The sequence below is a fragment of the Castor canadensis genome, chromosome 5 (assembly GCF_047511655.1).
Source record: "Castor canadensis chromosome 5, mCasCan1.hap1v2, whole genome shotgun sequence".
Taxonomy (NCBI): domain Eukaryota; kingdom Metazoa; phylum Chordata; class Mammalia; order Rodentia; family Castoridae; genus Castor; species Castor canadensis.
Window position 1 is genome coordinate 61,883,772 of NC_133390.1, and position 27,518 is coordinate 61,911,289.

The window sequence follows — 27,518 nt, forward strand, 5'->3', positions numbered from 1 at the left end:
CAAATATTGCATATTTTTACTCATATGCAGAATCCAGATCTAAAATGATAGAAATAGCAATCATAACTGGACTTGAGTGCAAAAGGAAGGGGGTAGGCAATCAACAGGTGGGGGAGAGGAAACAGAGGGTACCAGGGAGTGAAGAGGATAAAAATGTGTTACTTATACATGTATGGCAATACCATAAAGAAACCCACCAAATATTGTTTTTAAAAGAGAGGGAGGAGGAAGGGGGTTAAGGGAATATAACAGGTGGTGAACTTGCTCAAAACATATTACAGCATATATGGATTTTCACATGAAACCCCCTTGTACTCTTAATGAGTTGTAAATTAAAAAAAATTTTATACTCTACCAAGTTCAGTTTATTTCAGGGATAAAGTCTGGCTCAACAGTCAGCTAATACTACTATATTAACAAGTTAAAGGACAAAAAAAATCATATGATCATCAATTGATGAAGAAAAAATTCAACACCATTCATGATTAAAAACTCATGAAAGCTGGGCATAGTGGTGCACATCTATAATCCCAGCACTAGGGAGGCTGAGGCAAGAGGGTTGTGAGTTTGAGGACAATATGGTCTATTTAGTGAGACCTTGTCTCAAAAAAATCCAAACGATAACAACAACAAAAATATGCATGAAAAAAGGAAGCATCCTCAAGCTGATAAAGAACATATATGAAACAGCTACAGACATCAAAATGCTTAATGATAAAAAGACTGAATGTTTTCCCTTAAGATTAGGAATATAGCAAGGATATCAGCTTTCAACATATACATAGAATATACAATACTGTATATTCTAGCTATGGAATTAGGCAAAAAAAAAAAAAAAAAAAAAAGGACACAGGCACACAGACCAAAAAGAAAGAAGTAAAACCTTCCTTATTGACAAAATTATTGTTTACCTAGAAAATCCCAAAAAATGTACCCAAAACTCTGAGAACTATTAAGTCAGGTTATGGGATTTGAGTCAAACATATAAAAATCACTTTAATTTCTACATACTGGCAATGAACATGAAGATACTGAGGTGCAAAATATAGTGCCATTTAAAATCACTCAAACCCAGAAATGCCTAAGAAGAAACATGGAAAAAATCTAACAGGACATGAATATGATGATTTATATGTTTTATTCCATGCTGATGAAAAAAATTAAAAATCTATGTAAATAGAACTATAACTGTATTCATACACTGGAAGGTAAAGTCATTAAGATGCCAGGCCTCCCAAATTACTACACATTTGACCCAATTGCTCTAAAAGTTCCAACAAGATATTTTTGTAGATGTAAACAAGATTATTCTAAAGTATAGAAAAATAAAGAAACTATAGTAATAAAACAATTTTGGAAAAAAAGACCAAAGTGGAAGGAATGAATCTACCTTATTTTAGAACTCAATATGTAGTTCTAGTAACCAAGACTTAAGTCAATGGAACAGAATAGGAAACCTAGGAATAGAGTCACACAAATATGCCCAGAAGATTGTGGCAAAGATCAAAAGCAATTCAATGGAAAAGAGGCAACACTTCCAACAAACGGTGCTACAGCAACTGAAAAGACAAGCCATCTACTGGAGACACATACTTGTGAGCCACACATTAGACACAGAACTAATATCAAGAATACATGCAAAGAACTCTCAAAACTCAATAATAAAAACCAAACAATCCTATTCAAACACGGACAAAAGATGTAAAGAGACCTTTCACTGCAGATAAAGATGGCAAATAAACATGAAAACAGGTACTTGTTAAATAAACTACCTTATGTGAATTGGTAACACATACACACAATCTAGATGTTTAAGCACCATAAAGGCTCATATCCCCTCCTTGCTAACCCCCACATCACTTCCACATTGTCTATGTTGTAGTTAAAAAAAAAAAAACAGTGACATCTTGGAGGAGCCTCTGCCCTGTCCATTTCATGCTGATGGGAGAAAATGGAATATGTGGAAAAGGAGTACGAACCAGCATCTCCTTCAACCTCCTTTTTCTTTACTCGCTTAATCTTCTTCTTCAGGACTTTCATGAGGAAGTTTGCAAATTTATTGTTTTCTCCAAGGGCTGTTTGGAAACCTGCATAGAGTGCCTTTTCCTGTTCCTGGAGAATAGTGATTCCATTCTTTTTCTCTTCCATCTCTTTAAGAGTTTCATTTAGTTTCCACTAAAGGAACAAAAGTAAGAACAATTGATAAATAAAATGTTTTTAATAAACCAACTTCAGAGACCAATATACTCAACAGTGCAAAGCTAAAGCTTACAAACATTTTTTAAATGTTTACATTTCTCTCTCTCTCTCTCTCTCTCTCTCTCTCTCTCTCTCTCTCTCTCTCTCTCTCTCGACAGTACTGGGGTTTGAACTCAGGTGAGTAGCTAGGATTACAGATGTGAGCCACTGGCAGAAGTTTACATTTTTGATGCTTGCAGAAATATAACCAATTTATTTGGTTACATTTTATAATTCTTTGGTAAAAAATCAGTTAAGTTCAGAATCAGAAAGATCAGCCTTCAAATTGCAATTTTTACTGATATTTGGGTATCAGTTAATATTTTTACATGTTTCAAAACAAAGATTTTTCCTGTGCTGACACATGATAACTACAACAAACACTATCTCTTGTGAACCTGATATATCTAAAATCTGATCTTACCCTTCCACATATAATCTGTATTCAATAGATTCCTTTCTCTTCAATAAAATAGTTTTTATTCCTTTAAATTTAACATGTAGATATAATAAACTGTTTCCTATGATAATCAATTATATATCACACTGAAACTAGCTATCATAGTTTTAAAAATTCACTGGCTTCTTTCCTAGTAATGTGCATACAGATAACATCATAAATACTCAATTTCCTATGACAGCTGGTGACAAAACATATACTCTTGAAATCCACAGATAAACTAAATATAAGGCTTACGTTTGAAAAGTCCTTTTTTGTGCCTTACAAAACATTGGATAAATTCACTAAAAAGTCAGAACCATTTCTTTCTGACCAAGGATAATAAGGATGGAAAGCAACTAGGAACAACAGGAAAAAGGAGACAAAGACAAGAGGAGATGAGGGCTAGCTTAAGTGGGAAAATGAAACAAAACAAAGGAAAAAAGAAGCAGCTAGAATTCTTCCTATGCTTACTTGTATATCTTGCTCCTCTTTGTCTAAGGAATTAACACGCTCTTGAAGTATATTTTCCTGCTTTTCAAAATTCTTGAGAAGAAGCATTTCTTGAAATAATGTGACATGATGTAGGTCAGATAATTTCATCTGAGTATCTAGTTTCAGTTTCTGATGTCTCAGGAGACGGAGTTCTGCATCAAAAGTGACAATCAGCTCTTTGATCTGAGGTAGAAAAAACATTTGAGGATATATAAGTTAAAAGGAATAGGTAGGCATTTTTTAAACTATCAAACAATACTAATTTGTCTAAAAATACTTTTTCTTATAATGGATAGAGAATTTTATGTGTGATCAAATAAATTAATACATTAATGGCATTAAATTTGCATAAATTAAATTATTAAATGGTGGGAATTCTATAAGTATAGTCCTTGAAGCTATTTCTTCACCACTGATTAAGCTATCATCAACAATGACCTTCTGGCTGCACTATGTGAACACAATTTTTTGTGTGTAGTTTTTTTTTTTTTTTTTTTTTTTTGGTGGTACCGGGTTTGAACTCAAGAGTCCCACACTTTCAAGGCAGGCATTCTACCACTTGAGTCACTCCACCAACCCTGTGTGTAATATTTTTATGTCTCCTTTGAATCCCCCACAGTACCATTGAACTGTCTTCCTCATACTAGCATAGTGAATATTTTCCCCAACTTTTTTTTCTTTTGGCAGTACTGGGCTTTGAACTCAGGGCCTCACACTTGCTAGGCTCTACCACTTAAGCCACTTCACCAGCCCTTTTTTGTGTTGGGTAATTTTGAGATAAAGTTTCACAAACTATTGCCCAGATGACTTTGAACTGTGATCCTCCTGATCTCTGTCTCCTGAGTAGCTAGGGTTACAGGTACGAGCCATCAGCACCTGGATCCCCAACTTATTTTGAAAAGTTTTCAATTTTTTGCCAGTACTATGGTTTGAACTCAGTGCCTTATGCTTCCTAGGCAGGTGCTTTACCACCTGAGCCATACCACCATCCCCCAGAATGGTAAATACTTTAAAATACATAAATATGATTATGGAACACAAGAAACTGTTCAAATGTTCTCACTTTACAGTGAAGAAGTGAGGCCAAAGGTGGTTTTCCTAAGATGAAGTTTACTTTATTATAAAGGTGGGATAAGAACCTAAGTATCCCTACTCCTGGTGAGGACCTTATTCTACTGCCGTCCAGTCTTCAGTTTTACTCTGATTTGACTCAACTCTATTCACCTCATCCCACAGCCTCCAAAAGAGATCAAGAGAGAGTTCCAAAGGCTTCTAAGAAAATTAATATATTAGTAAGAGGCAAACCACTGTATGTTTTTCATCAGGTTGTTCATTATATATTATATGAAGTCTCAACTATCAAGACTGTTGTGAAGTAAGGTCCCCAACTAAGGGCTGAGGAAGAGGAAGAAATCTGTGTGTTTGGGGCAGTGAAACTACTAGAGAATTTTAGTGAGCTAAATAAAATAAACCCAAAAAGAAGAAAAATTAAACTTTCAAAGAAGTACGGCTATAGATTACATGTTTGGTCTTCCTTTTAGTGCTTGTTTAATAAATTTGAATTATTCATAAGTTTCTCTGGAGGATGGGCTATATTTTCTCCTTCACAACACCATTCTGAAACTGGACCACATAGATTTATCAGTTTATAAGTTTTGTGCTTATTTTATTCTCACTCTCACCACTGATAGCCTGAAAGCTTTGTGAGGATAGAGAATATATATTTTTTGTGTATTGTCATATCCCAATACCTGCACATTGAATGTCCAATAAATATTTATTTCATTAATGAATTATTTATAATTAAATCAAAACATATGACTGAATATCATATGTCAGTAACTGTCTAGACAATGTAGGGGAGTCAGAAGTATACATAGCCCTTCTTTCAAGAATCGCATAATCTAATTTGTGAGACAAAACTAACACACATGAAACATCAAGAAAGACAAGTGTAAAACATGTGCTGACTACAGGTGCAATGGAGTTTAGGAACAATGGGAGAGTATGTCATGTGGGCAGAAGATGCTAGACAAGGTTTGAAACTAGGCTGTGCTTTGAATTATAGCTCATTTCTGGAAGGAAGTCATCACAGGTAGAAGAAAGTAGAAAAGGAATAAAAATCACAGATACAAGGGAGGGATAGGGAGAGTGGAGCAGGCAGGAACACTGAGAAAACAGCATTAGAGGAAGTAGAAATAAAGGTGAATAATAAGGTCACAAATCTACAGGGAGCAGGATCATAGATGGGGCTGAAAAGACACTGAGGAATGGGAATCTTGATGCATACTGGCAGTGAGAAGCAATCTATCCAAGAAAGATCCCTTTAGTCTTTGAAGCCTATCCTTCTCATCTGGCCCCAGTCTGGTCCTGATTTTCTGAGAAATATCTCTTGCCATTCCAGCTCCAGAACAATTTCAAGCCCCATTCTAACCCTAAGTATTCCCAACTACTAGAGCAAATCACACATTGGAGAAAAGAGGATGGTGAAAAGCAGAGCATGCCTACGTGCCTGGAAGATTTTAAATTATGCACCATCACAATTATGTATTATCTTCTGAAAGCTGCCCTTTCACCTCCCATTACTATGAATGACTTCACTTAGACTGAAGGGGAAGGTAGCCTTGAAACAGGGTCATAAAACATGGTAAACTGTCAATTAAAAGCTCTAACCTCAGACAGAGCTGTAAAGCATGAGGAATTGCCCATTAGAGCCATGCAAAAGTTCAGGACTGAGATGAAAGGCACCAGGCAGAGATAAGCACCCATTCCTGCCCTACTTGTAAATAAATTTTCCAAAGCAGGTCTCCCCTGCTGACCTTATCTAAACAACATTAGGTCCCTAGCTCAGCCCAATTAACCCAAACAATCTTAGGTCTCTAACTCACTGGTTAGAACACCATAACCTGAGCACAGTTTTATAACCTGATGTCCTGCATTGTCTTTTAAATATCTTGTGAATCCTTTGTTCAGGGCTCAGACACAGGTACATGTCTGAGCCTGCTGGCATAAAAATAAAATCTGAGTTCTCCACTCCTCCGAGTGTCACTTGGTTTCTTGTTGACTATATTGCCACAACATTTTGGAGGCCCCAGGGAGATTCCAACCGACTAGCCCCTTGAGCCATCAGCCAGCAGCTGGGCTGCATTGGAGTAGGGAGAGATACGGGACTGAATGAGGTGGTGCGTCACCCAATGGTATGCCAGGTCCTCCTTCACCCCAGTGCCCCAATTCTCTGAGCAGTCTCAGCCCAGCTTGGACTCCAAGGAGAAGTGGACCAACTCATCTGGCACTCTCGTCTGGACTCTGTAAGCACCACCACTGGGAAATCAGTCCATTGGATGGAAGGGGAGCTTGATCCACTCCCAGGAACCTCCAAGAGGAGTTCCACAGTTCAGAGAATCATCTAAGAAGGGGGGAAGGAAAACTGTAATAACTTCAGACCGAGTGTGTGAGTGAGTGGTCTGATTTGTCCTCGCTTCAGGCTTGAGTTTGTGGCCCCATGGCTGAAAAGCTATGGGGTCTGAGTAGGTCTGTTCTGCGGTACCATGGTAAACCTCATACACCTTGGGGTGGCATCAGGGGCATCCCGGTCCAGAGTCACAAGGCTGACCCTGCCATCAATGCTAAGAGCACCAAAGTTCCTTTGAGATGCGGCCAGAAAGACATCTGATTGGCCTCTTCTCCTGAAGGGGCACCCATCCTTATTTGTCTTTGCATCACCGATGCAGGGGGGAATACACAGGGTGGAAATAGGGGACACTTCTAATTGCCATAGGTGGAAGTTCTTCAAAACCCACAGTCCTGGATTGTAATGCTTAAACATTTTAAGAAGGGATTCGCAGGGGATTATGGGATTAAAATGTCTCCTGGAAGGCTGCGCACACTATACAAGTCAGAATGGCCCACTTTTGGGGTCAACTGGCCCCCTGAAGGCACTCTAGATTTGCCCTCAGTCAGAGCCATTTATCAGATCATAAGAGGAAACCCTGGGTACCCTGACCAGTTTCCATACATTGACTCCTGGCTCCAGGTGGCTCAGACCATGCCCTCTTGGGTCTGATTCTGTGCTAATAAAAAGGGACAGAGCAGAGTTTTTGTGGCCCAGGCAATAAAGCCTAAAGACCAGAATCTGACCAAACCTGTTCTGCAAGGGGATCCAGAAGATGAGCTGCCAGTGCCCCCACCATACATTCCCAGCATACCTCCACCATCAGAGCAGCCAGTGCCACCTTTCTCAGACAGCCCGCCACCCTCAGTGAGCCCTTCTCCGCCCCACCAGCAGCCTCCTAGTCCCAGCGATGTCCCACACCCATCCCCAGCTTGGAGTCTGAGTCCACAGCCCCTGAGATGCCATCTTTGCACATCTCAGGCACTGGCCCCTCAAGCCAGGGCCTTGCAGATGTCTCTCCGTGAGATGCAAGGGCCCCAGCGGGTTGATGCTGATGGCACGGTCCAGCCCAACACTCTATATCCTTTATTACCAGCCCTTCAGTTCGACTGACCTCCTAAATTGGAGGAATCATATGCTGTCATATTCAGAAAAATCTCAGGTTATGGCTGATTTCCTAGAATCCATATTCCAGCCCCATCAACCCACTTGGGATGACTGCCAGCAGACCCTCCTGACATTTTTCAATACAGAAGAGCAGCAGAGAATTCTGACAGAGGCTCGCCGCTGGCCCCAAGGGCAAGCCCCAGCAGGAACCCTAGACACAGAAGCATGGGCAAGAGAGGCGGTCCCTATGCTCGAGCCACTTGGGACTTCAATACAGCAGAAGGACGAGGAGATCTTACTCAATATCGTGCCGCCCTCCTACATGGGCTTAGGGCTGGAGCTAAGAGATCTACCAACAGGTCCAAAATTGCAGTGGTTATTTAGACGCTGGAGGAAACCCTGACTGACTTTTATGAGAGACTCTGTGAGGCCTTCCAAATATACACTCCCTTTGACCTGGAAGCACCAGAAAACCAACAAATGGTCAATACAGCGTTTGTGACTCAATCATATGCTGACATTCACAGAAAACTTCAAAAACTTGAAGGTTTCACTGGGATGAATGCCACTCAGCTGTTAGAAGTGGCAAATAAAGTCTTCGTAAACCGAGAAAATGAAGAAAAATGGGAAGCTGATAAAAGAATGAAAGCCAAGGTATCCTTGTTGGCTGCAGCACTGGTGAAGCCAGACTCAACTCAGCAGTCAGCCCCTCCTTGGAAGGGGATACCCAATGGGAGAACCCCACTACTGCAAGACAATGTTCCTATTGCAAGGAGATTGGCCACTGGAAAAATGAATGTCCCCATTGCAAGAGGACAACATTGGAGACTAACAGAATTGCTCCGGGAAAGAAGAGAGGATGGCAGCCTGAACCAGAGGCCCAAGATCTCATTGGCCTAGCAGGAATTGGATCAGACTAGGAAAGACCGGGCTCCTTACTACTAGGCCCCTGAGAGCCCACAGTTGAAATGAAAGCGGGGGGCCAACCAATGATTTTCATGGTGGACTCAAGCGCTGAGCATTCCGTGGTCACTAAGCCGGTAGCTCCACTCACCCAGCACAGAGCCACAATCGTCAGAGCCACTGGCACCCAAACTGCCTGGCAGTTCTGCCAACCCCAGACGTGCCAGCTCGGAGGGCATGAGATGACTCCTGAATTCCTGTATTTACCACAATGCCCAAATCCTTTGCTGGGAAGGGACTTACTAACAAAGCTCGGAGCCCAAGCTGTGAGCCCACCCAGGGAGGGTCTGCAAATCTGTGAGGGGACCAAACACCCTCATCATGGCAGTGACCATGCCCACGGGAGACGAATGGCAACTCTACCACCAGGAAAAGGGGGCCCTGGTGAAGCCCATCTGCCTGCTGGAGGAGTTTCCTGACATCTGGACTGAGAACAGGGCCCCCGGCCTGGCTCGCAATCATGAGCCTGTAATGGTAGAACTCAAGCCCGAGGCTCTCCCTGTCAGACAGAGGCAGTGTCCAGTACCATGGGAAGCAGCCTAGGAATTCAGACCCACCCACAGCGGGTGAAGGATGCAGGGATATTAATCGACTGCCAATCGCCATGGAACACCCCACTGTTGCCCATCAAGAAGGCAGGGGGAGAAGATTACTGGCCCATCTAGGACCTGCGGCAGTCAACAACACCATTATCACACTGCACTCAGTAGTCCCTAATCCCTACACTCTCCTGAGTCTTCTACCACCACAAGCAAGCTGGTTCACCTGCCTGGACCTAAAGAACACTTCCTTCTGCCTTTGCCTGGCACCAGTTAGTCAGCCCTTGTTTGCCTTTGAATGGGAAGGCCCCCATACTGGAAGAAAAACGCAAATGACTTGGACTAGAATTCCCCAGGGCTTCAAGAACTCCCCTACCCTGTTCAGGGAAGCCCTACCAGCGGATTTGTCAATGTTCCCGGAAGAAATTCCAAGCTGCACTTTGCTTCAATACGTGGACAATCTGCTCCTGGCAAGCCACGAACAGGAGAAGTGCTGGGAAGGGACAAGGGCACTGCTAACCCAACTCTCCGAGGCAGGCTACAAAGTCTCCTGGAAAAAGGCCCAAATTTGCCAACAAGAGGTCTGATACCTTGGATTCGCCATCTCAAAGGGACAGCGCACCTTGGGTCCAGAGAGGAAGTGGGTTGTCTGCTCCATCCCTCAGCCAAAGACCAAGAAGGAGGTCTGAGAATTCCTGGGAGTGGCAGGATTCTGTCGCATATGGATACCTTGATATTCAAGCCTGGCCAAACCACTTTATAAGGCCACAGCAGGCTCCAGAAAAGACCCTCTAAACTGGGGACTTGAACAAGAAAAGGTTTTCCAGGAAATATAAAGACTGTTAACCAGTGCCCCCACATTAGGGCTGCCAGATATAAAATGACCTTTCAATCTCCTCATCTGTTAGAAAAATCACACAGCTCTGGGGGTCCTCATCCAAATGGTGGGTCCCTGGCAATGGCCAGTGGCTTACCTGTCAAAGCACTTGGACACAGTGGCCTCTGGGTGGCCCCCATGTCTCCGGGCCCTGGCGGCCACAGTAACCCTAATCAGGGAGGCTGACAAGCTCACCCTGGGACAGGACGTTAATGTCAAAGTTCCTCATGCAGTCACAGCTCTAATGAATGGACGAGGTCATAAATGGCTGATGAGCTCCAGAATGGCCCATTACCAAGGATTACTATGTGAGTCAGACTTGAGACTGTACAAATTTTAAATCCTGCCACTTTCCTGCCAACAGTGGAAGGGCTTCCAGATCATGATTGCGAAGAAGTGATGGATGAAGTGTATTCTAGCAGGCCAGACCTGATGGATGTTCCCCTCTCAGATCCAGAGCTCGAACTTTTCACAGATGGAAGCAGTTTCATCCAGAACGATGACGAAAGGCCGGATATGTAGTCACCACTGCTAACAACGTTATACAGGCTGAAGCCCTACCACAAGGCTGGTCTGCACAATGAGCTGAACTTTGGGCATTGGTTCAGGCACTACGATATGCAAAGGGAAAGTGGATAAACATCTATACAGATTCTAAGTATGCCTTTGCCACCCTGCACATGCATGGAGCAATATACAAAGAGAGAGGACTGCTGACAGCAGGGGGAAAGGAGATTAAAAACAAAGAAGAAATTCTCCAACTGTTAGAAGCAGTTTGGGAACTGTCTTGAGTGGCTGTCTTGCACTGCAGAGGTCACCAAAAGGGCATGGACTGTGTTAGTAGAGGAAACCACCTGGCAGATCAGGCAGCAAAAAGGGCAGCAGAAGAACTGAGCTCCCCCAAAGTGCCAAAGCAAACCGCCAAGCTTCTGCTGGCTCCGGAGCTGCCTCCCACTCCAAATTACACCAAGGAAGAAAAACAATGGGCAAAAGATGGAAAGGGAATAAAAGGAAAGGGAGGCTGTTGGAAGTTGCCTGACCAGAGACTCATGTCCCCAGTGCTGTAGCAGTCCCTCTGGTAAAACAACAGCATGAGCTAATACACTTAAGGAAAATGGCCCTGGAAAAACTACTGAACAGATACTATTTCATTCCCAAGCTCCCCACCCTATGCACCCAAGTGAGTTCTAGGTGCATCACATGTGCACAAAACAATGCAAGTCAAGGGCCTAAGCCAAGACCTGGGATACAAACTACAGGCCCATGCCTTTTGAGGACCTGGGAGTGGATGTCACAGAGGTCAAGCCCTGTCGAGGATATTAGTACCTCTTGGTTCTTGTCTGCACTTACTCAGGGGTGGCTTGAAGCTTACCTCACATACACAGAAAAAGCATGAGAGGTAGTAAAGGCTCTCTTAAGAGAAATTATGCCCAGATACAAGACTTCCCCTTTCTATCAGATCAGATAATGGGCCAGCCTTTGTGACAGAAATAGTTCAGGGCCTGGTCATGATTTTAAAAATAAAATGGAAACTCTATACAGCACACATGCCCCAGAGTTCAGGGAAAGTAGAGCGCATGAATCGAACCCTTAAAATTACCTTAGCTAAACTCTGCCAAGAGACACAATCTCCCTGGGTAGATATGCTACCTTTAGCCCTGCTTAGGGCACGCTGTACCCCTAGACCCTCTGGCTATTCACCCTTTGAGATTCTCTATGGCAGACCGCTCCCATAATAAACAGGCTCAGAGGGGACCCCAGGCAAATTGGAAGTCTAGACATGTCTCAATATCTCCAGACCTCAGGAAAAACCCTATGTCACATTTCCCGGGAAGTTTTAGAAAGAGCCCAAATCCCTGTGGGTAACTGGGCCCATCCCCACCAACCGGGGGACATGGTATGGGTAAAGGGTTGGAAAAAGGAACCGCTCCAACCTAGTTGGACGGGTCCCCACCTAGTAATATTAGCAACTCCTACAGCTGTTAAGGTTACAGGTATCACTCCTTGGATCCATCACTCCCAGATAAAGAAAGCTGCTGCTCCCGTGGACCCCAACAACTGGCAGGCAGTGCGCGACTCAACTAGCCCTCTCAGATTAAGGCTCCAGGGGATGTCACAGTGGAACGCCATTGCCTAAAAGATCTCCAGCCCTGCCCTAACCACATCCCGGACTCTGGTTGGTCAATGAGGAAGCCTGAGGATTCGTCCACCAGGATATAAATGTATCCCCTTTTCTGTCACCCATACCTTTCCTGCTGATTAGCGTTGTTGCAATACTGTTTGCTCTAGGACTGGCTGTCACTGCTTCCCTGGATTGGAACCTAGGCCAGAGGTTACTACTAGCCTTCTGTTATTTCCTCATAGTTGGGAGCCTAACCGCTGTCCGGTGTTGTCTGTAGCTTAGATCCCAACCTCAAGCATGAGGTCTCTGATGTGTTATTGCCTTGTAACTCTGCTACATTTTGAGATTATCCACTTGGGAGGCCAGGATGAATGCTCAGCCTGCATAAGGCCGCTTTCCTTCCAGGGAAAACTGGTATGCCTTCACCTTTTATCAGTATCTGTCACCCGTGTGGAGCATGTCAATTTCTGAATGCACCAGGGGAGGGACAATTTACTATAAAGGAAAGCTGACAGGTCTAACTGGGTCATGCAAGAGCAAAGGCACTATAGAGCAGACAGTTTGCTGGCAGAAGAACGGGGACCCCTTACAGGCATGGAATGATGAAATGACAGGGGTAGGAAATAAACCTTGTTATGTCTGGGCACCTTACCCTTCCACCCCACCTCCATATCAGTTTACTAAGGGGAGAGTCACAGAGCTGGAAGGGCCACCCAAAGGTGATTACCTAGGCGGATACGAGCCTATAGAAGACATTGATCTGCCACCTCCACGGTCCCTATTAAGGCTCCCCTCCAGGACAGGAGAACTTAACCTGGAACCTCAATTGTACAACCTGCTAAATGCAACCCACTGCCTCCTTAATTTTACAAACCCACCATTGGCGGGCGATTGCTGGCTCTGCATGTCCTCAGGTCCTCTCCAATATGTAGCAACCACGGTAAGCCTCTTCAACCACAGTGGGCATGAAGCAACTCTCAGCTCTACCAGTACAAAACCCAGAGTAAGAAATATACAGCTATTCCAGAAAGCCCCCAGTTGTATCTACAACTCAAAAGGATACTATTCAGTTGGGGAACTGACTGCTGACCAATGCGCTCAAGTTCAAAACTGTACCGCTACTGCCATTAGATGTACAGTTGACAGGCTATGGTGTTGCAGCCCGGGAATCTTTTTTGTCTGTGGGACCCTCGCTTATCAGTGCTTGCCAGCTAACTGGAAGGGAATCTGTACACTGGCATTCCTCACCCCCCAAATAAACATAGTGCCCAATAATCAGACCCTCCCTGTGCCTTTAATAGCTCACACACGGTCAAAGAGAGCTATCCAATTTATACTCTTATTAATTGGACTGGGGATAATGGCTGGGATAGGAACAGGCATAGGGGGAATTGCCTCATCAGCCACATGCTATAATCAGTTATCCACAGAGCTAACAAATGACATAGAGCAAGTGGCAAAGTCCATAACAACTATGCAGGACCAACTGGACTCCCTAGCATCAGTGGTCCTCCAAAACTGGAGAGGTTGGATTTACTCACTGCCAAAAAAGGGAGGGCTTTGCCTTTTCTTATACGAAAAGTTTTGCTTTTATGTAAATCAGTCGGGAATAGTCAGAGATATGGCTCAGCAATTGCAGGACCGAGTCGCACATAGGAGACAGGAATTAGCAAATTTTTGGAACAGATGGAGCAATATCTGGAACTGGGCATCGTGGCTCATTCCATTATCTGGCCCTATCCTCGTGCTTCTATTGGCACTGATATTTGGTCCATGCTTTCTTAACGCCATAACTCACTTTATTAGCTCCCGGATGGAGGTGATAAAGTTGCAGCTCTTAGTAACACAATATAGGCCTTTGGGACAACAAGAACCTTATGGAATTTCTAAAGTCTAGTGTTGATGCTGTCCACAAGTGGAAAAAGCATCAAAAGGGGGAAATGAAGAGGAAGATAGCCTTGAAACAGGGTCATAAAACATGGTAAACTGTCAATTAAAAGCTGTAACCTTGGACAGAGCTGTAAAGCATGAGGAATTGCCCATTAGAGCCATGCAAAAGTTCAGGACCGAGACCGAGATGAAAGGCACCAGGCAGAGATAAGCACCCATTCCCGCCCTTCTTTGTCTCTACTTGTAAATAAACTTTCCAAAGCAGGTCTCCCCTGCTGACCTTATCTAAACAACATTAGGTCCCTAGCTCACTACCAGCCCAACTAACCTAAACAATCTTAGGTCTCTAACTCACTGGTTAGAGCACCATAACCTGAGCACATTTTTGTAACCTGATGCCCTGCACTGCTTTTTAAATATCTTGTGAATCCTTTGTTCAGTGCTCAGACACGGGTAAACGTCTGAGCCCACTGGCATAAAAATAAAATCTGAGTTCTCCACTCCTCCGAGTGTCGCTTGGTTTCTTGTCTGACTACACTGCCACAACAAGATGACAACTTACTGAAACATGGGTTTATCTGTCATTCTTAGTCAGCCTTCCAAAAAAAAAAAAAAGTTGCAGAGCACCAAAGTTCTAGGCAAAGAACAAAGATTTTCAGAAGGCCAAGGAAGCCAAGCCATCAGTGAGTGGTGAGCTGGTCAGGGTTTGGGGAAAGTTAGTGTAGAGAAATTTAAAATTAAACCATAAGCTAGATCTAATTCTACTACTGCTCTCCCCTCTTTCAGCTTTACAGGGGCAGTTTCACCTCTTACCCTGTTGGTCAAATACTGTTGCATGTACAAGTGTTTAATCTCATCCCTCTTCATAATCTCCAGCTCCACATCACTTGGCTCTGCTCTTTCAAATTCCAAAAACTTTGGAATATCTAGGCTGAATGCTGATGCCCTGGATGACCTAGATAATGAATCTCGCGTGGTCATCTCCCCGTCCTTCACTGAAGAGATTTTACGGAATCCTCTGCCCACACTTATAGACCCGGTCTGCCTCTTAGGGCCCGTCTTTTCATCCTGAATTTTCATCTGCTTTCGCTTAAACTGCATGAGTGTTTCCTCATCATACTGAAATCTCTTTTCTGGAATTTCTTCTGGGTGTATCTGGGGAATTTGGGGGATGGGAATGTGCCTAGATATGTGGAGGGTAGACTGAATGGACTTGAGTTCTTGGACGAGGCACTGTATTTCCTCAACAACAGCCACTTTAAGATCTCGAAGAGAGAGGATGCACTTGTTCATATGTTTTTTCTTTCCATGTACCTGAAAAAAAGAAGAGAAATGAAGCGAAATGAAGGATGGTTTGAAATGTCATTTGCTTTTGTTCCTTATAGCTAGGCCTAGCAAAATTTTAAGATAAAAATGTATCTGATCATCTCTGCTCAGCACTAGATTATTCTTTGTCTAGCTTTTAGACTTTTCCCACTTGGACCCTCTCGGGTCTTTGTTCCTTTCTGCTGGCATATAAGTCTGAATTCCCTTGTCCTCCTCACTCTTCATGAAAGTCCTTCCTGAAGTCTGTGCTCAGCTGGATAATCTCCCCAGAAAGAAGGCCTTTACCTTCTGGAACCTTGAATCTCTTTGGCTTAGACTCACCTAGGCTGTCCACCAGGAGCCAAACTTCAAGTTAGTGTATTTTCATCCTGTATTTTGGCCACATGATAGCTGTTGCCTCTTATGTAGGCAAGGTCACGATACTCAGTGTCAGTATCACGTCTCAGCAAGGGATCCTTCCTTGGTTTCTTCCCCCTTTATCTAAGCCAACGTATGTCCCGCCTCCAGGCACAGTTCCTATACACATCCATTGCTCCCTCATTACCAGCCCTTCCCCTGGTTTGGGTTACTTAAATGCATTTACCAGAGCCTAAGGGTGCCTGCAACCCTACCTTTTGTGTGCAGTTAAGCTACTACATTAAGAGTAACTTAGCACAAAATGCAACTATAAAAAATGATAAAAAGGCGCTTCTTTCAAGCAGTATCAAAAAACTTATCTATATATTTACTATGAAGTAAAAACACTGTAACAAGACAGAGATGTTTTACATATTTGAGAATAAATATGGAGATTTTTTTAACAGTACTAGAGTTTGAAAGAGAGTAAATCTTTAAGTTTTCAAAAGCCAGCACTTGGATGAGTGACGACCACCTGTGGACTACCTAGAAGATGGAGAATTAGGCATATAAGAACAACTCAAACCACTCCAATGGCTGTACAGCCCATCTTCTGAGGAGCCTTCTTTAACATCAGTTCTTTCTAATTTTCCACATACCATACAAATATAAATATCAACTGAGGAAAAGGATGATACATAATACACTACTTTTAAAATGCTTAATATTTTTCAAGGTTTTGAATTTGGTCATGACAATAATTACCATTTATTGATTTTGACCATAACCTTAACCGTTTGAGGTAAAGTAGACATGCTGTATTGGGTCAATTGTTATTAATACCTTTTTACAGATGAAATAACTGAGAGTTAGGGAGATTTACATGACTTAAAAAGTTCATATGGCCAGTAAGTACAAAAAACTAAACCCAAAAAGGATTTGTTTGAATTTCAGAAGTTCAAAGTCCACAAAATAGTATAATGCTCTCACCTATGAGACTTGTACTGAACCACATAACTACCTATAGCTGATAAAAACTTGCCCTTTCTGGGCCTCACTATCCTCACTTATTAAAATAAAGGGGACATTCTATATATCCATAAAATCCTTTTCTGGTTCTAAATTCCCTTGTTTATATATCGTTAAGAACCAGACAGAAATTGGTGGCTGAGCATAACTCAACTAAAACCCCAGGGTCCTTTCTCTTTGTCAGAAATTTGTGGGTTAAGTACCAAAGAGTCAAGGTGTCCCAATTCCTCTTTCTTCTTGGCAGCATTTATTCTCATGTGCTCAGGTATCTTGTAGTCTGCGGCTGTCTTCAGATTGAAATCTCCCATATATACTTGGGCTTCTTTGATTGCTTGAACATCTTTGGGATCTTCATAGTCATCATCAGGTTTACTCCTGTATCTATCAGAAAAATAGACAAAAATATAATTTTAAAATCCCTCTAATTTATCTATTTTAACATAGATACATCTTAAAATTCAATCATGGAGCAAAAGTACAACTCTGAGTCTTTAGTGTCATTTTTGTCTGTAGGGCCTAAGCATTTAAAAAACTTAATGACTATTTTAAGCCAAATAAATGACTATCCTGAGCAAAATAATATATGATTAAATAAATAAAAACAAATCACTAGATTGTAATCTGAATAACTACTAGGCTTTGGTTTAATTCACATTAAAATTGTTATTTATTCTCTAAATACAAATTAAAACTTGGAAATTGGGTGGCATGAAAAAAAATCACAAAAAAGTAAAACTTTTTTATTATGTGAGTGTCACAAAATTTTCAAGAAGGCACCTAGTTCAAGATGATAACATGAGCATATGTATTTGCCTCCTCCTTTCATCCCAAGTCCCATGGAAGTTATAGTATAGAGGTATAAAAAGTAATAAATCATTAGGAAAGCTGAGATGGGATAGAAATCAATGAATAAACCAATTATATTGGTATATTTCTGGAAGGGAGAAAGAAGATGAAATTATATTAATGAGTAAACCAGACTAGAGAAACCTATAGCCCAGAATGCCCACAAGAGAAGTCCATAAAAATTGAACATGATTTTCTTGGTAAAGGTTCTAGGAAGCTCTGAGTACAAAGGGAACAGATGTGGAAAATGGAATGAAACTCTAGACATGTTTGACAAAATTATTTAAAGGATCCAGAATGGATACCAGAACCAATTAGACCCTCCCAACTTTCCCATCTCCACACATACAAAGCAGTAGCAATGTTTATACCCAGACTAAAACTAAAGAGAACTTCTACAGAAACTGAACTCTTGGTTTGGGAAGTTCTAAGACATCTTAGGTTACTGCTTCCCTTGCAAGGCCTTTAATTGTGAGACTCCAGTACTCCTGCTTAATTCTTTAAAGAAAGTCTACCAGACAATATGACCATGTGCACACACCTTGCAGTCAGCACTTTCCCTTACAAGAAAGACTTTTTTAGGGAAACAAAACGCAAAATAGCACAGAAAGCCTATGCAGCCTTTTGTATTAATAGACAATCATTCATTTGTGTATAGCTGCATTAAAAGGACAGATTATTGTTTTTAAAGGAAAAAAAAAGAAAAGACAGAATAAGGAAGGGGAGGAGGGAGAGAGGGAGGAGAAAAGAAGAGAGGTATTTCTGCTTCTGGCCATGTGAAATAGGGCCCAGAGTTATCTTTATAATGTAAACAATAGAAAATAGGCAATATAAAACTACAATTCCTCAGATAAATGAAATGAAGTAATTCTATCTCTTGGTTGTCTAACAGATGAGGGAAATTACTAGACTGTGGAATAGGGTCACAATCTTACTGATCCAAATATAACCCAGTAACCCACCAATTAGGAGACAGAAATCAGAGTTGAGAGAAACCAAAGTGATTAGAACTTGTGGAAAAGAATGTCAGAGAAAGAACAAACAAAGAACTTCAGAAATCTACTAGAACTCTCGTAAGTTTTTGGCTAAATATTAATCTCTACATGTAATGTGAAACACCACATAGCTGGGCAAAGAACAGGTAGTTAGAAATGTACAATTACAATAATTTTCACAGTTTTCACGTATCTCATAATAACTCATGTTCCCACCAGTTGAAAAGACTTTGTTGAACATAGGGGAAATTCAAGAGCAACCCTAACATAGAAGATCTGGACATCATTAATCACTTTCCCCTAGCTGACACTTGCAGAACACTACATCCAACATGCAAGAAAGTACACTGTTTTCAAGTACATATTGAATTGTCAGTTAGATAGTCTACATGTGGTGTCATAAATCAGTTCTCAGTAAATCTAAAATAATTTAAATCACATGACTACTTTCTATGATCATAAAATAATTACATTAGAAATCTAACGAAAAGATATTCTAAAAAATCCCAAGTATTTGAAACTAAACAGCACACACCCAAGTAAACCACAAGTGAAGAAAGAAATCACAAGGAATTCTAGAAATATTTTGAATTGAATAATAATGAAAATATATCAAAAACTTGTGAAATCCAGATAACTGAAAAGGGAATTTATACTTTAAATGCTTATATTAAAATGAAGAAAGGTACAGAATCAACTTACACGTACTAAGTCAACACATGAAGCAGAAAGAAGAAAAAGTTAATTAAGCCTAAGCTAAATACAAGGAAGGAAATTATTTTTTGAAATCAATTACAGAAAGCAATTATTTAAAAATCTATGACCAAAAGCTACTTTTTAAAAAGATCAATAAAACTGGTAAACCATTAGTTAGAATGATCAATGGTAAGAAGATACAAATTAGCAGTATCCTGAATTAAAGGGGAAGCATCAAAATAGATACAAACATGAATAAAAGTAAGAGAAAATTCAGGAGCCGGTGGCTCACGCCTATAACCCTAACTACTTGGGAAAAAACTACTTTATGCCAACACATTTCACAGCCTAGATAAATTGCATAAATTCCTTGAAAGGCACAGATTACCAAAACTGATCCAAGAAGAAATAAAAAATATGAAGATCACTATAACATTAATAATTTGAATTTGTATTTGAAATTTTTTTTAATACTACAAAGACAGATGGTTTCATTGATAAATTCTATTGAATATTTAGGGAAGATATAATATCTAGCCTACACAAATTCTTTTAGAAAACAGAAGAGGAAAAAACACTTCTTATTTTATGAAACTAGTATCACTTTGATAATAACCAAGCAAAAGGCTTTACATAAAAATAAAACTATAGTCGGGCACCGGTGGCTCACCCTGCAATCCTAGCTACTCATGGCAGAGATCAGGAGGATCACGGTTTAAAGCTGGCCTGGGCAAATAGTTCCATGAGACCCTATCTCGAAAAAAACCCACCACCAAAAAGGGCTGGTGGAGTGACTCAAGGTGTAGACCCTGAGTTCAAACTCCAGTACTGCCAAAAAATAAAAATAAAAAAAGAAATAAACTATTGGTCAAAATTCTCACTAATAAAATATGGAAGTAAGTTTGTTGCAGTAGCTCATCCCTGTAATCCCAGATGCTTGATTGTGGAGCTGGGAGGATCATGTTTCAAGGCAAGCCCAGGGAAAAACTTACCAAGACTCTGTCTCAAAGAACAAGCCAGGCATTGTGGTACTCACTTATAATCCCAGCTATGTGGAAGGCATTAGTATGGACAAAAAGTACAAGATCCTATCTGAAAAATAACTAAAGCAAAAAGGCTAGAAGAATCACTCAAGTGATAGAGTGCTTGCCTTGAAAACATAGGGCCCTGAGTTCAAACTCCATACTGAAAAAAGAAAAAAAGCAAAAGTCTTCCAAATACTCACAAATCAAACCCAGCAGTATTTTTTACAGGATAATACACTATAATCAAATGAGATTTATCCTAGAAATGCTAGATTAACATTTTACATCAATCACTATAACTCATAATATTAAAGAATAAAAGAAAAAACATATGATCGTCACATAATACATATTAGAGGCATTTCATAAACTTCAACACCCATCCTTGATTTAAAGAAATTAAAAAAAACACTTTCAAAAGCTAGGAATAAGGGTACCTGTTTAACCACATCCTCACCAGCACTTGTTGTTGTTATTTTCCTTGATTATGGCCATTCTAACGGGGGTGAGATCAGATCTAAGCATTGTTTTGATTTGCATCTCTTTTATAACCAGGGAAGTTAAACACTTTTCATGTATTTACTGGCCATTTGTACCTCTTCATTTGAGAATTCCCTGTTTAATTCATGCGCCCATTTCTTCACTGGGGTGTTGATTCTTTGGGGGGCTGAGTTTTTTGAGTTCTCTGTAGATTGTGGATATTAGCCCCTTATTGGATAAGTAGCTGGCAAAGATTTTCTCCCATTCTGTGGGCTGTCTCTTGAGACTGGTGACTCCTTTGCTGAGCAGAAGCTCTTGAGTTTGATGGAGTCCCATTTGTTCACTGTTTCTCTTAGATGCTGAGCCTTTTGAGTTCTGTTTAGGAAGTCATTCCCTATATCTATATGCTCCAGTGTATTTCCTACTGCTTCCTGGAGTTGTTTAAAAGTTTCATGCTTACATGAAGGTCATTGATCCACTTTGAGTTGGTTTTGGTACAGGGTGAAAGACAGGGATCTAGTTTCAGTCTTCTGTATGTGGATATCCAGTTTTCCCAGCAGCATTTGTTGAGGAGGCTGTCTTTTCTCCATTGTGTGTTTTGGGCTCCTCTGTTGAAGATTAGTTGGCTATAGATTCGTGGCTTTATGTCTGGCTCTTCTATTCTGATCCATTGGTTCTCCTATCTGTTTTTGTGCCAATACCATGCTGTTTTCATTATAATGGCTCTGTAGTATAGTTTGAAGTCAGGTATTGTGATGCCTCCAGTTTGGACTTTTTGCTCAGAATTGCTTTGGCTATTCAAGGTCTTTTGTGTTTTCGTAAGTATTTCACAATTGTTTTTTCTATCTTTGTGCAGAATGTCATTGGAATTTTGATAAGGATTATAGAACCCTTATACACTGCTGGTGGGAATGCAAGTTAGTACAACCACTAGCAGTATGGAGATTCCTCAAAAAACTAGAGATAGAATTGCCATATGATCCAGTGATACTGCTCCTGGGTATCTACTTAAAGGAAGGTAAGACAGGATACAGTAGAGATACCTGTACACCGATGTTCATTGCAGCACTATTCACAATGGCCAAGCTCTAGAAACAACCCAGATGTCCTACAACTGATGAATGGATCATGAAATTGTGGTACATATACATAATGGAGCATTACTCAGCCACAAGGATCAATGACATACGGTTTGAAGGTAAATGGATGCAATTGGAGGACATCATGCTAAGTGAAGTTAGCCAGGATCAGAAACACAAAAGATGCATGTTTTCTTTTATATATGGAAGATAGATCCAATGATAAATATACATACAAAAACAAGCATGAGCTGATACAAACTCGGATGTAGAACATGTTTATAACAGTGGAACTACTCTATGGAACTTGAGGAAAGAGAGAAAGTTAAAGAGAATGATAGAGCATCTGTAATATCACATACATTAAGCTGTGAAAGTAGAGTATACAAGGATGTGTATTGAAAACTGTTGAAAAATGGGGGTGGTGGTGGGAGGTAAAGGGGTAAGGGAGAATATTTGAAGGGATTGAGCAGACCAAAGTAAAGCACACCCACACAGGGGGATACATTGAGATTCCCCCTTTGAACATCAACTTAAATATTAATAAAAAAAATCAGGACTGAAAATTGGCACAGTGCATGCAGGGGGTGGGCAATGGGAGGGGGAAGGGTGAAGGAAGGAGATTAAGATGACAGTATATGGTTGATGGACTTCATATATACCTATATGAAACAGAATTATAAAACCTCTTGCACTTGCTTTAACTGCTTTAACTGGGATGGAGAGGGGGTTGAGGGGGAGAGACAATGGGGGTAATGCAAATAACTCTCAGTATAAATCTAGTCAGAATTGTCACTATGAATCCCCTCCATATAATGAAAATATCCAGTAAAAATTTGTAATAAAAAACTAGAAATAAATGGGCACTAATTTCACCTAATAAAATGCCTTTAAGAGCAATTTGAAATTGTACTTGTGGTCATGAACGAATGAATGCTTCTCCCCTAAAACTGGAAATAAAATGAGGATGTCCAATCTCTTTTTTTTTAATCCAACATTTGTCTAGCACATGATTTAGACAATAAAATGAGCAAGAATAAGAAATAAAAAACAAACAGATTGGAGTAGAACTGTCTTTACTGAAAGAGATGTCAGCAAGATGGCAGAATAGAAAACTGAATACTTAGTAACAATTCACAGGCAAATTCCCTTTGTCTATAAACAAAAAAATAACTGAAAGTCTCCTGCACACTGTGGGCAAATATTTAACCAGTCTCAACGAAGACAAGAAAGTGACTCAGGACCACCTCTCTCCAGAATCTTACCCCAGGCCCAGCACCATTTAATCAGGAAGACACTGGCTCCTGGCTTCATCCAGGGGAAGGGGTTAGTTTACACATAAGAGTTCCAACTTTTCCAAGGGGTTTCCCCCAAAGAACTAGGTTCAGTCATGCCAGTCATAAAAGCCAGATTATATAGCCGCCAGAGAATAATAAAGATGGCAACTTGTACTATAGACAGAATAAACTCTCTCCCTTGCTCAGTGCAGAGTAAGCAAAATATTCTAACTCTGAAAGTCTCCTTGGGGAGAGAAAGTTGAATGCTTCCCAAAGAACCGGTGTCTGTCTCACCAGTTTTGGAGCTCTGATTAGTCCTGTGCAGTCTACCTGTCTGACAGAGAATACTTTTATATTATCAATCAAGAAGAGAAAAAAAATAAGTAAGCTTGAATACAGTTCACTGGACATAATTCAGTCAGAAGAAGAAAAAAGAATGAAGAAATCTTAAGGAGCTTATAAAACACTATTATTATGGGAGTCAAAGAAGAGGAAAAGGGACAGAGAATGAATAGGAAAGCTTATTCCAAGAAATAATGGCTTAACACATGTCAATTTAGGCAAAGAAATGGACAATTACATGTAAGAAGAACAAAGATCCCACAAAGACATAAGGAAAGGGTGAAGGAGGGTGAATATGGTGGAAATATTATGTACTCTTGTATGAAAATGGAAAAAATGAGACCTGTTGAAACTATTCCAGGAACAGGGGGAGAGGGAATAAAGGAGAATGATGGAGGAGGTGAATTCAACTATGATACATTGTAAGAACTTTTGTAAGTGTCACAATGTACCCCCAGTACAACAATAATTTTTTAAAAAGAATATTATAATCAGAAAAATTGTCCTTCAAAAATAAACGAGAGGCCCAGCACAGTGGTTCACATCTTTAATCCCAATTACTTAGGAGGCAGAGATCAGGGGGATTGTGATTCAAGGTCACCCTGAGCAAAAATTTCACGAGACTCTATCTTAACAAACAAGTTAGACATGACGGATATACCTGTCATCTTAGCTGGGTGGGAGTGATAGGTAGGATTGTGGACTAAGGTTGGCCCCAGGCAAAAAATATAAGACCCTATCTGAAAAATAACCTAAAAGCAAAAAGGACTCTTCAGGGCTCAAGTGGCTCAGGTGGTAGACCCCGTGCCTAGCAACTCAAGTGTCTGAGTTCAAACTGCCCAAAACAAATAAAATAGATAGATAGATATGCTCAGACAACAAAAATTTCAGGGAACTTATCACCACTATACCTCCTATATAAGAGTTGCTAAATGGGGTTCTTTGAACTGAAATGAAAGTACGATAAGCACTGATATGTTATCATAAAGAACTATGAAACTCAGTGGTAATGGAAGATACATAAATAAATATCGAATACTGTATTACTCTATTGGTAGTGAGTAAAGCACTTCCAATTCTAGTATAAAGTTAAAAGATAAAATATTAAAATAACCATAACTTAAAAAATATTAAAAGATAGACTATATGAATAGATGTAAATGGTGACAATGATAGGTGGAGGGCGTTTAAGTAAAGAGTTTTGTATTCAATTGAACTTAATTGTTATCAGCTTAACATAAATTGCTATAATTGTATTTTATGTTATCCCTAAGACAACCACAAAAATATACCTATAGAAGTTACACAAAAGAAAAAAGAGGAATAAAAGCATATCAACACAAAACACAAAGGAAGACAGAAAAGGACAAACAAAAGAATTATAAGACTAAGAGGAAACAATGGGCAAAATGGCAATAGTAAATCTTTCTTTAGCAATAATTACTTTAAATGTAAATGGATTAAATTTCCCAATCTAAACACATAAGGGGACTGAATGGGTTTTAAGAAAACTAAGTCCAAACTTGGCTGAAGAGATGGAAAATATTCCATGCAAATGGTAAAGCAAAGAAAGCAGGCAAAATGTCTTTAATCCAAAATACTTGAATCAGATAAGAGTTTAAGTCAACAATTGTCACAAGACACAAAGAAAGACATTCTAAAAGACAAATTGGTCAGTATTTCAGGGAGATATAACAATGATAAACATATATACAGCCCACATCAAAGCACCTAAATTTATGAATCAAACATTGACAGAGTGAAGGGAATAATAGCAATACAATGATAGCAGGAGACTTCAATATCCTTCTTTTGATAATAAATAAATGCCTAGACAGAAGACCAATAAGGAAACAGAGGACTTGTTCAACACTATGCGCCAAGTAGATCTAACAGATTTACACAGAACATCCCATTCAGGAGCTGCAGAATGCACATTTTTCACAAGTACCTACAGAATTTCCCCATATAGATCACATGTCAGGTAACAAAGTAACACTTAACAAATTTTAGAAGATACCAAGTATCTTTTCTGACTGCAATAGAATGTAACTAGAAATCAATAGCAGATGGAAAACTGAATAATTCACAAATAGGTAGAATATTTGAACAATATTCTTGAACAACCATTGAGTCAAAGAAATAAAAAAGAAAACTAGAAAATACCTTGAGACACATGAAAATGAAAGCACAATGCTGAATGCAGCAAAAGCTGTACTGCATGGCTTGCAGCAAAAGCTGTACTGTGAGAAAATGTTATTACAATAAATGTCTACATGAAAGAAGAATGATCTTAAATAAACAATATAACTTTACACTTCAAAGAACTAGAAAGAAAAAAGAAGTTAAACCCAAAGTTAGCAGATGGAAGGAAATAATACTAAAGCAGAAATAAAAAACAGAAAACAGAAACACAATGGAAGAACTCAACAAATTGAGTTGTTAAAAAAAAAATAATCAAAACTGACAAACTCATAGCTAGACCAAGAAAGGAGAGATGACTCAAACATATAAAATCAGAAATGAAAGAGAAGACATGACAATTGATGCCCAGAAATAAAAGAATCATAACAGACTATGAAGAACAATTATATGCCAACACAGAATAAAACCAAGAAGAAACTGGTAAATTCCTAGAAACATACAAAATACCAAGACTGAATCATGAAGAAATAGAAAGTCCAAAACAGACTTATAACAAAAATGGAGATTGAGTCAATAATCAAAAACTTTCTAGTAAAGAAAATCACAGGACCAGATGGATTCACTGGCAAATTCTGCCAGGTATTTAAAGAGCAAATGCCAATATTTTCAAACTCTTCCAAAAATTGAAAAGGAGGAAGAACTTCCAAATTCATCTTATAAAAATCCAACATTACCCTGATATCCAAGATATAAAAGAAACCATGAGAAAAGAAAACTTCAGGTTAATATCCCCAATAACTATAGATTTTAAAAAACCCTCAACAGAATACTAGCAAACCAAATCCAACAGTACATAAACTAATAATACAGCATGACCATGTGGGATTATCCCTAGGAAGCAAGCATAGTTCAGCATACTTAATTTGATTCATTATATTAACAGAATAAAGGATAAAAGCCACACATTCATCTCAACACATGCAGAAAAAGCATCTAACAAATTCAAAACCTATTCATGACAAAACACTCAACAAGTGAGGAACAGAAAAAATTACTTCAACAAAATAAAGGCCATCTATAAAAACTCACAGAACTCTACTGAACAGTGAAAAAACTGAAAGTTTTCCTAAGATCAAGAACAAGGTAAGGGTTCCCACTCTCATCACTTCTGTTCAACACAGTACTGAAAGTTCTAATCAAAATAGGCAAGAAAAATAAATAAAAGACATCCAAACAGAACCAAAGAAGTAAATAGTCCCTATGTGAAGATGAAAAACACTGAAGAGCTAATAAACAAATTGAGGTGAAGAGTGAAAGTTGAAGGATACCAAAATCAACATGCAGAAAGAAGTTGCTTATATATTAACAATGAACTATCTGAGCAGGAAATCAGGAAAACAGTTCCATTTACAACAGCATCAAAAAGAACAAAATACTTAGAAATAAGCTTAATTATGGTGGTGAAAGACTTACTGAAAAATACAAAACATTTTTGAAAGAAATTAGGTAAGACACGAACAAATGGAAAGATATCCTGCATTCACAGATTGGAAGGTTTAGTATTATTTAAATATCCATATTATCCAAAGTTATCTACAGATTCAATGCAATAGAAAAAAGCTATTTTATGATTCATACAAACCACAGAAGACCACAAATAGTCAAATCAATCTTTAAAAGTACAAAGCTGAAGGGATCACACTTATTTCAAAACAAGTTACAAAGCTAGTATAGCACAAGCATAAAGAAAGATATAGTTAATTGAGCAAAACAGAAAGCCCAGAAATAAATCCACCCTTGCAGACTTGATTGATCTTCGACAAGGGTGCCAGTAATACACAATGGGAAAAGGATAGTCTCTTCAATAAATGATGTTGAGAA

At 39.8% G+C, this 27,518-nt stretch overlaps 1 protein-coding gene across 2 annotated transcripts in view; it reads right to left on the reverse strand.

Moving 5' to 3' along the window:
* The window catches only part of Cfap44 (cilia and flagella associated protein 44), a 135,278-nt gene that overhangs the window by 42,356 nt on the left and 65,404 nt on the right, over positions 1-27,518 (reverse strand). For both annotated transcript variants that reach the window (XM_074073144.1, XM_074073143.1), the window contains exons 25-28: positions 16,956-17,133; positions 14,875-15,375; positions 3,152-3,355; positions 1,980-2,175 (exon numbers count right to left, since the gene is read on the reverse strand). In XM_074073144.1, the coding sequence (XP_073929245.1) occupies positions 1,980-2,175; positions 3,152-3,355; positions 14,875-15,375; positions 16,956-17,133 (1,079 nt within the window). The remainder of the gene's footprint in view (positions 1-1,979; positions 2,176-3,151; positions 3,356-14,874; positions 15,376-16,955; positions 17,134-27,518) is intronic.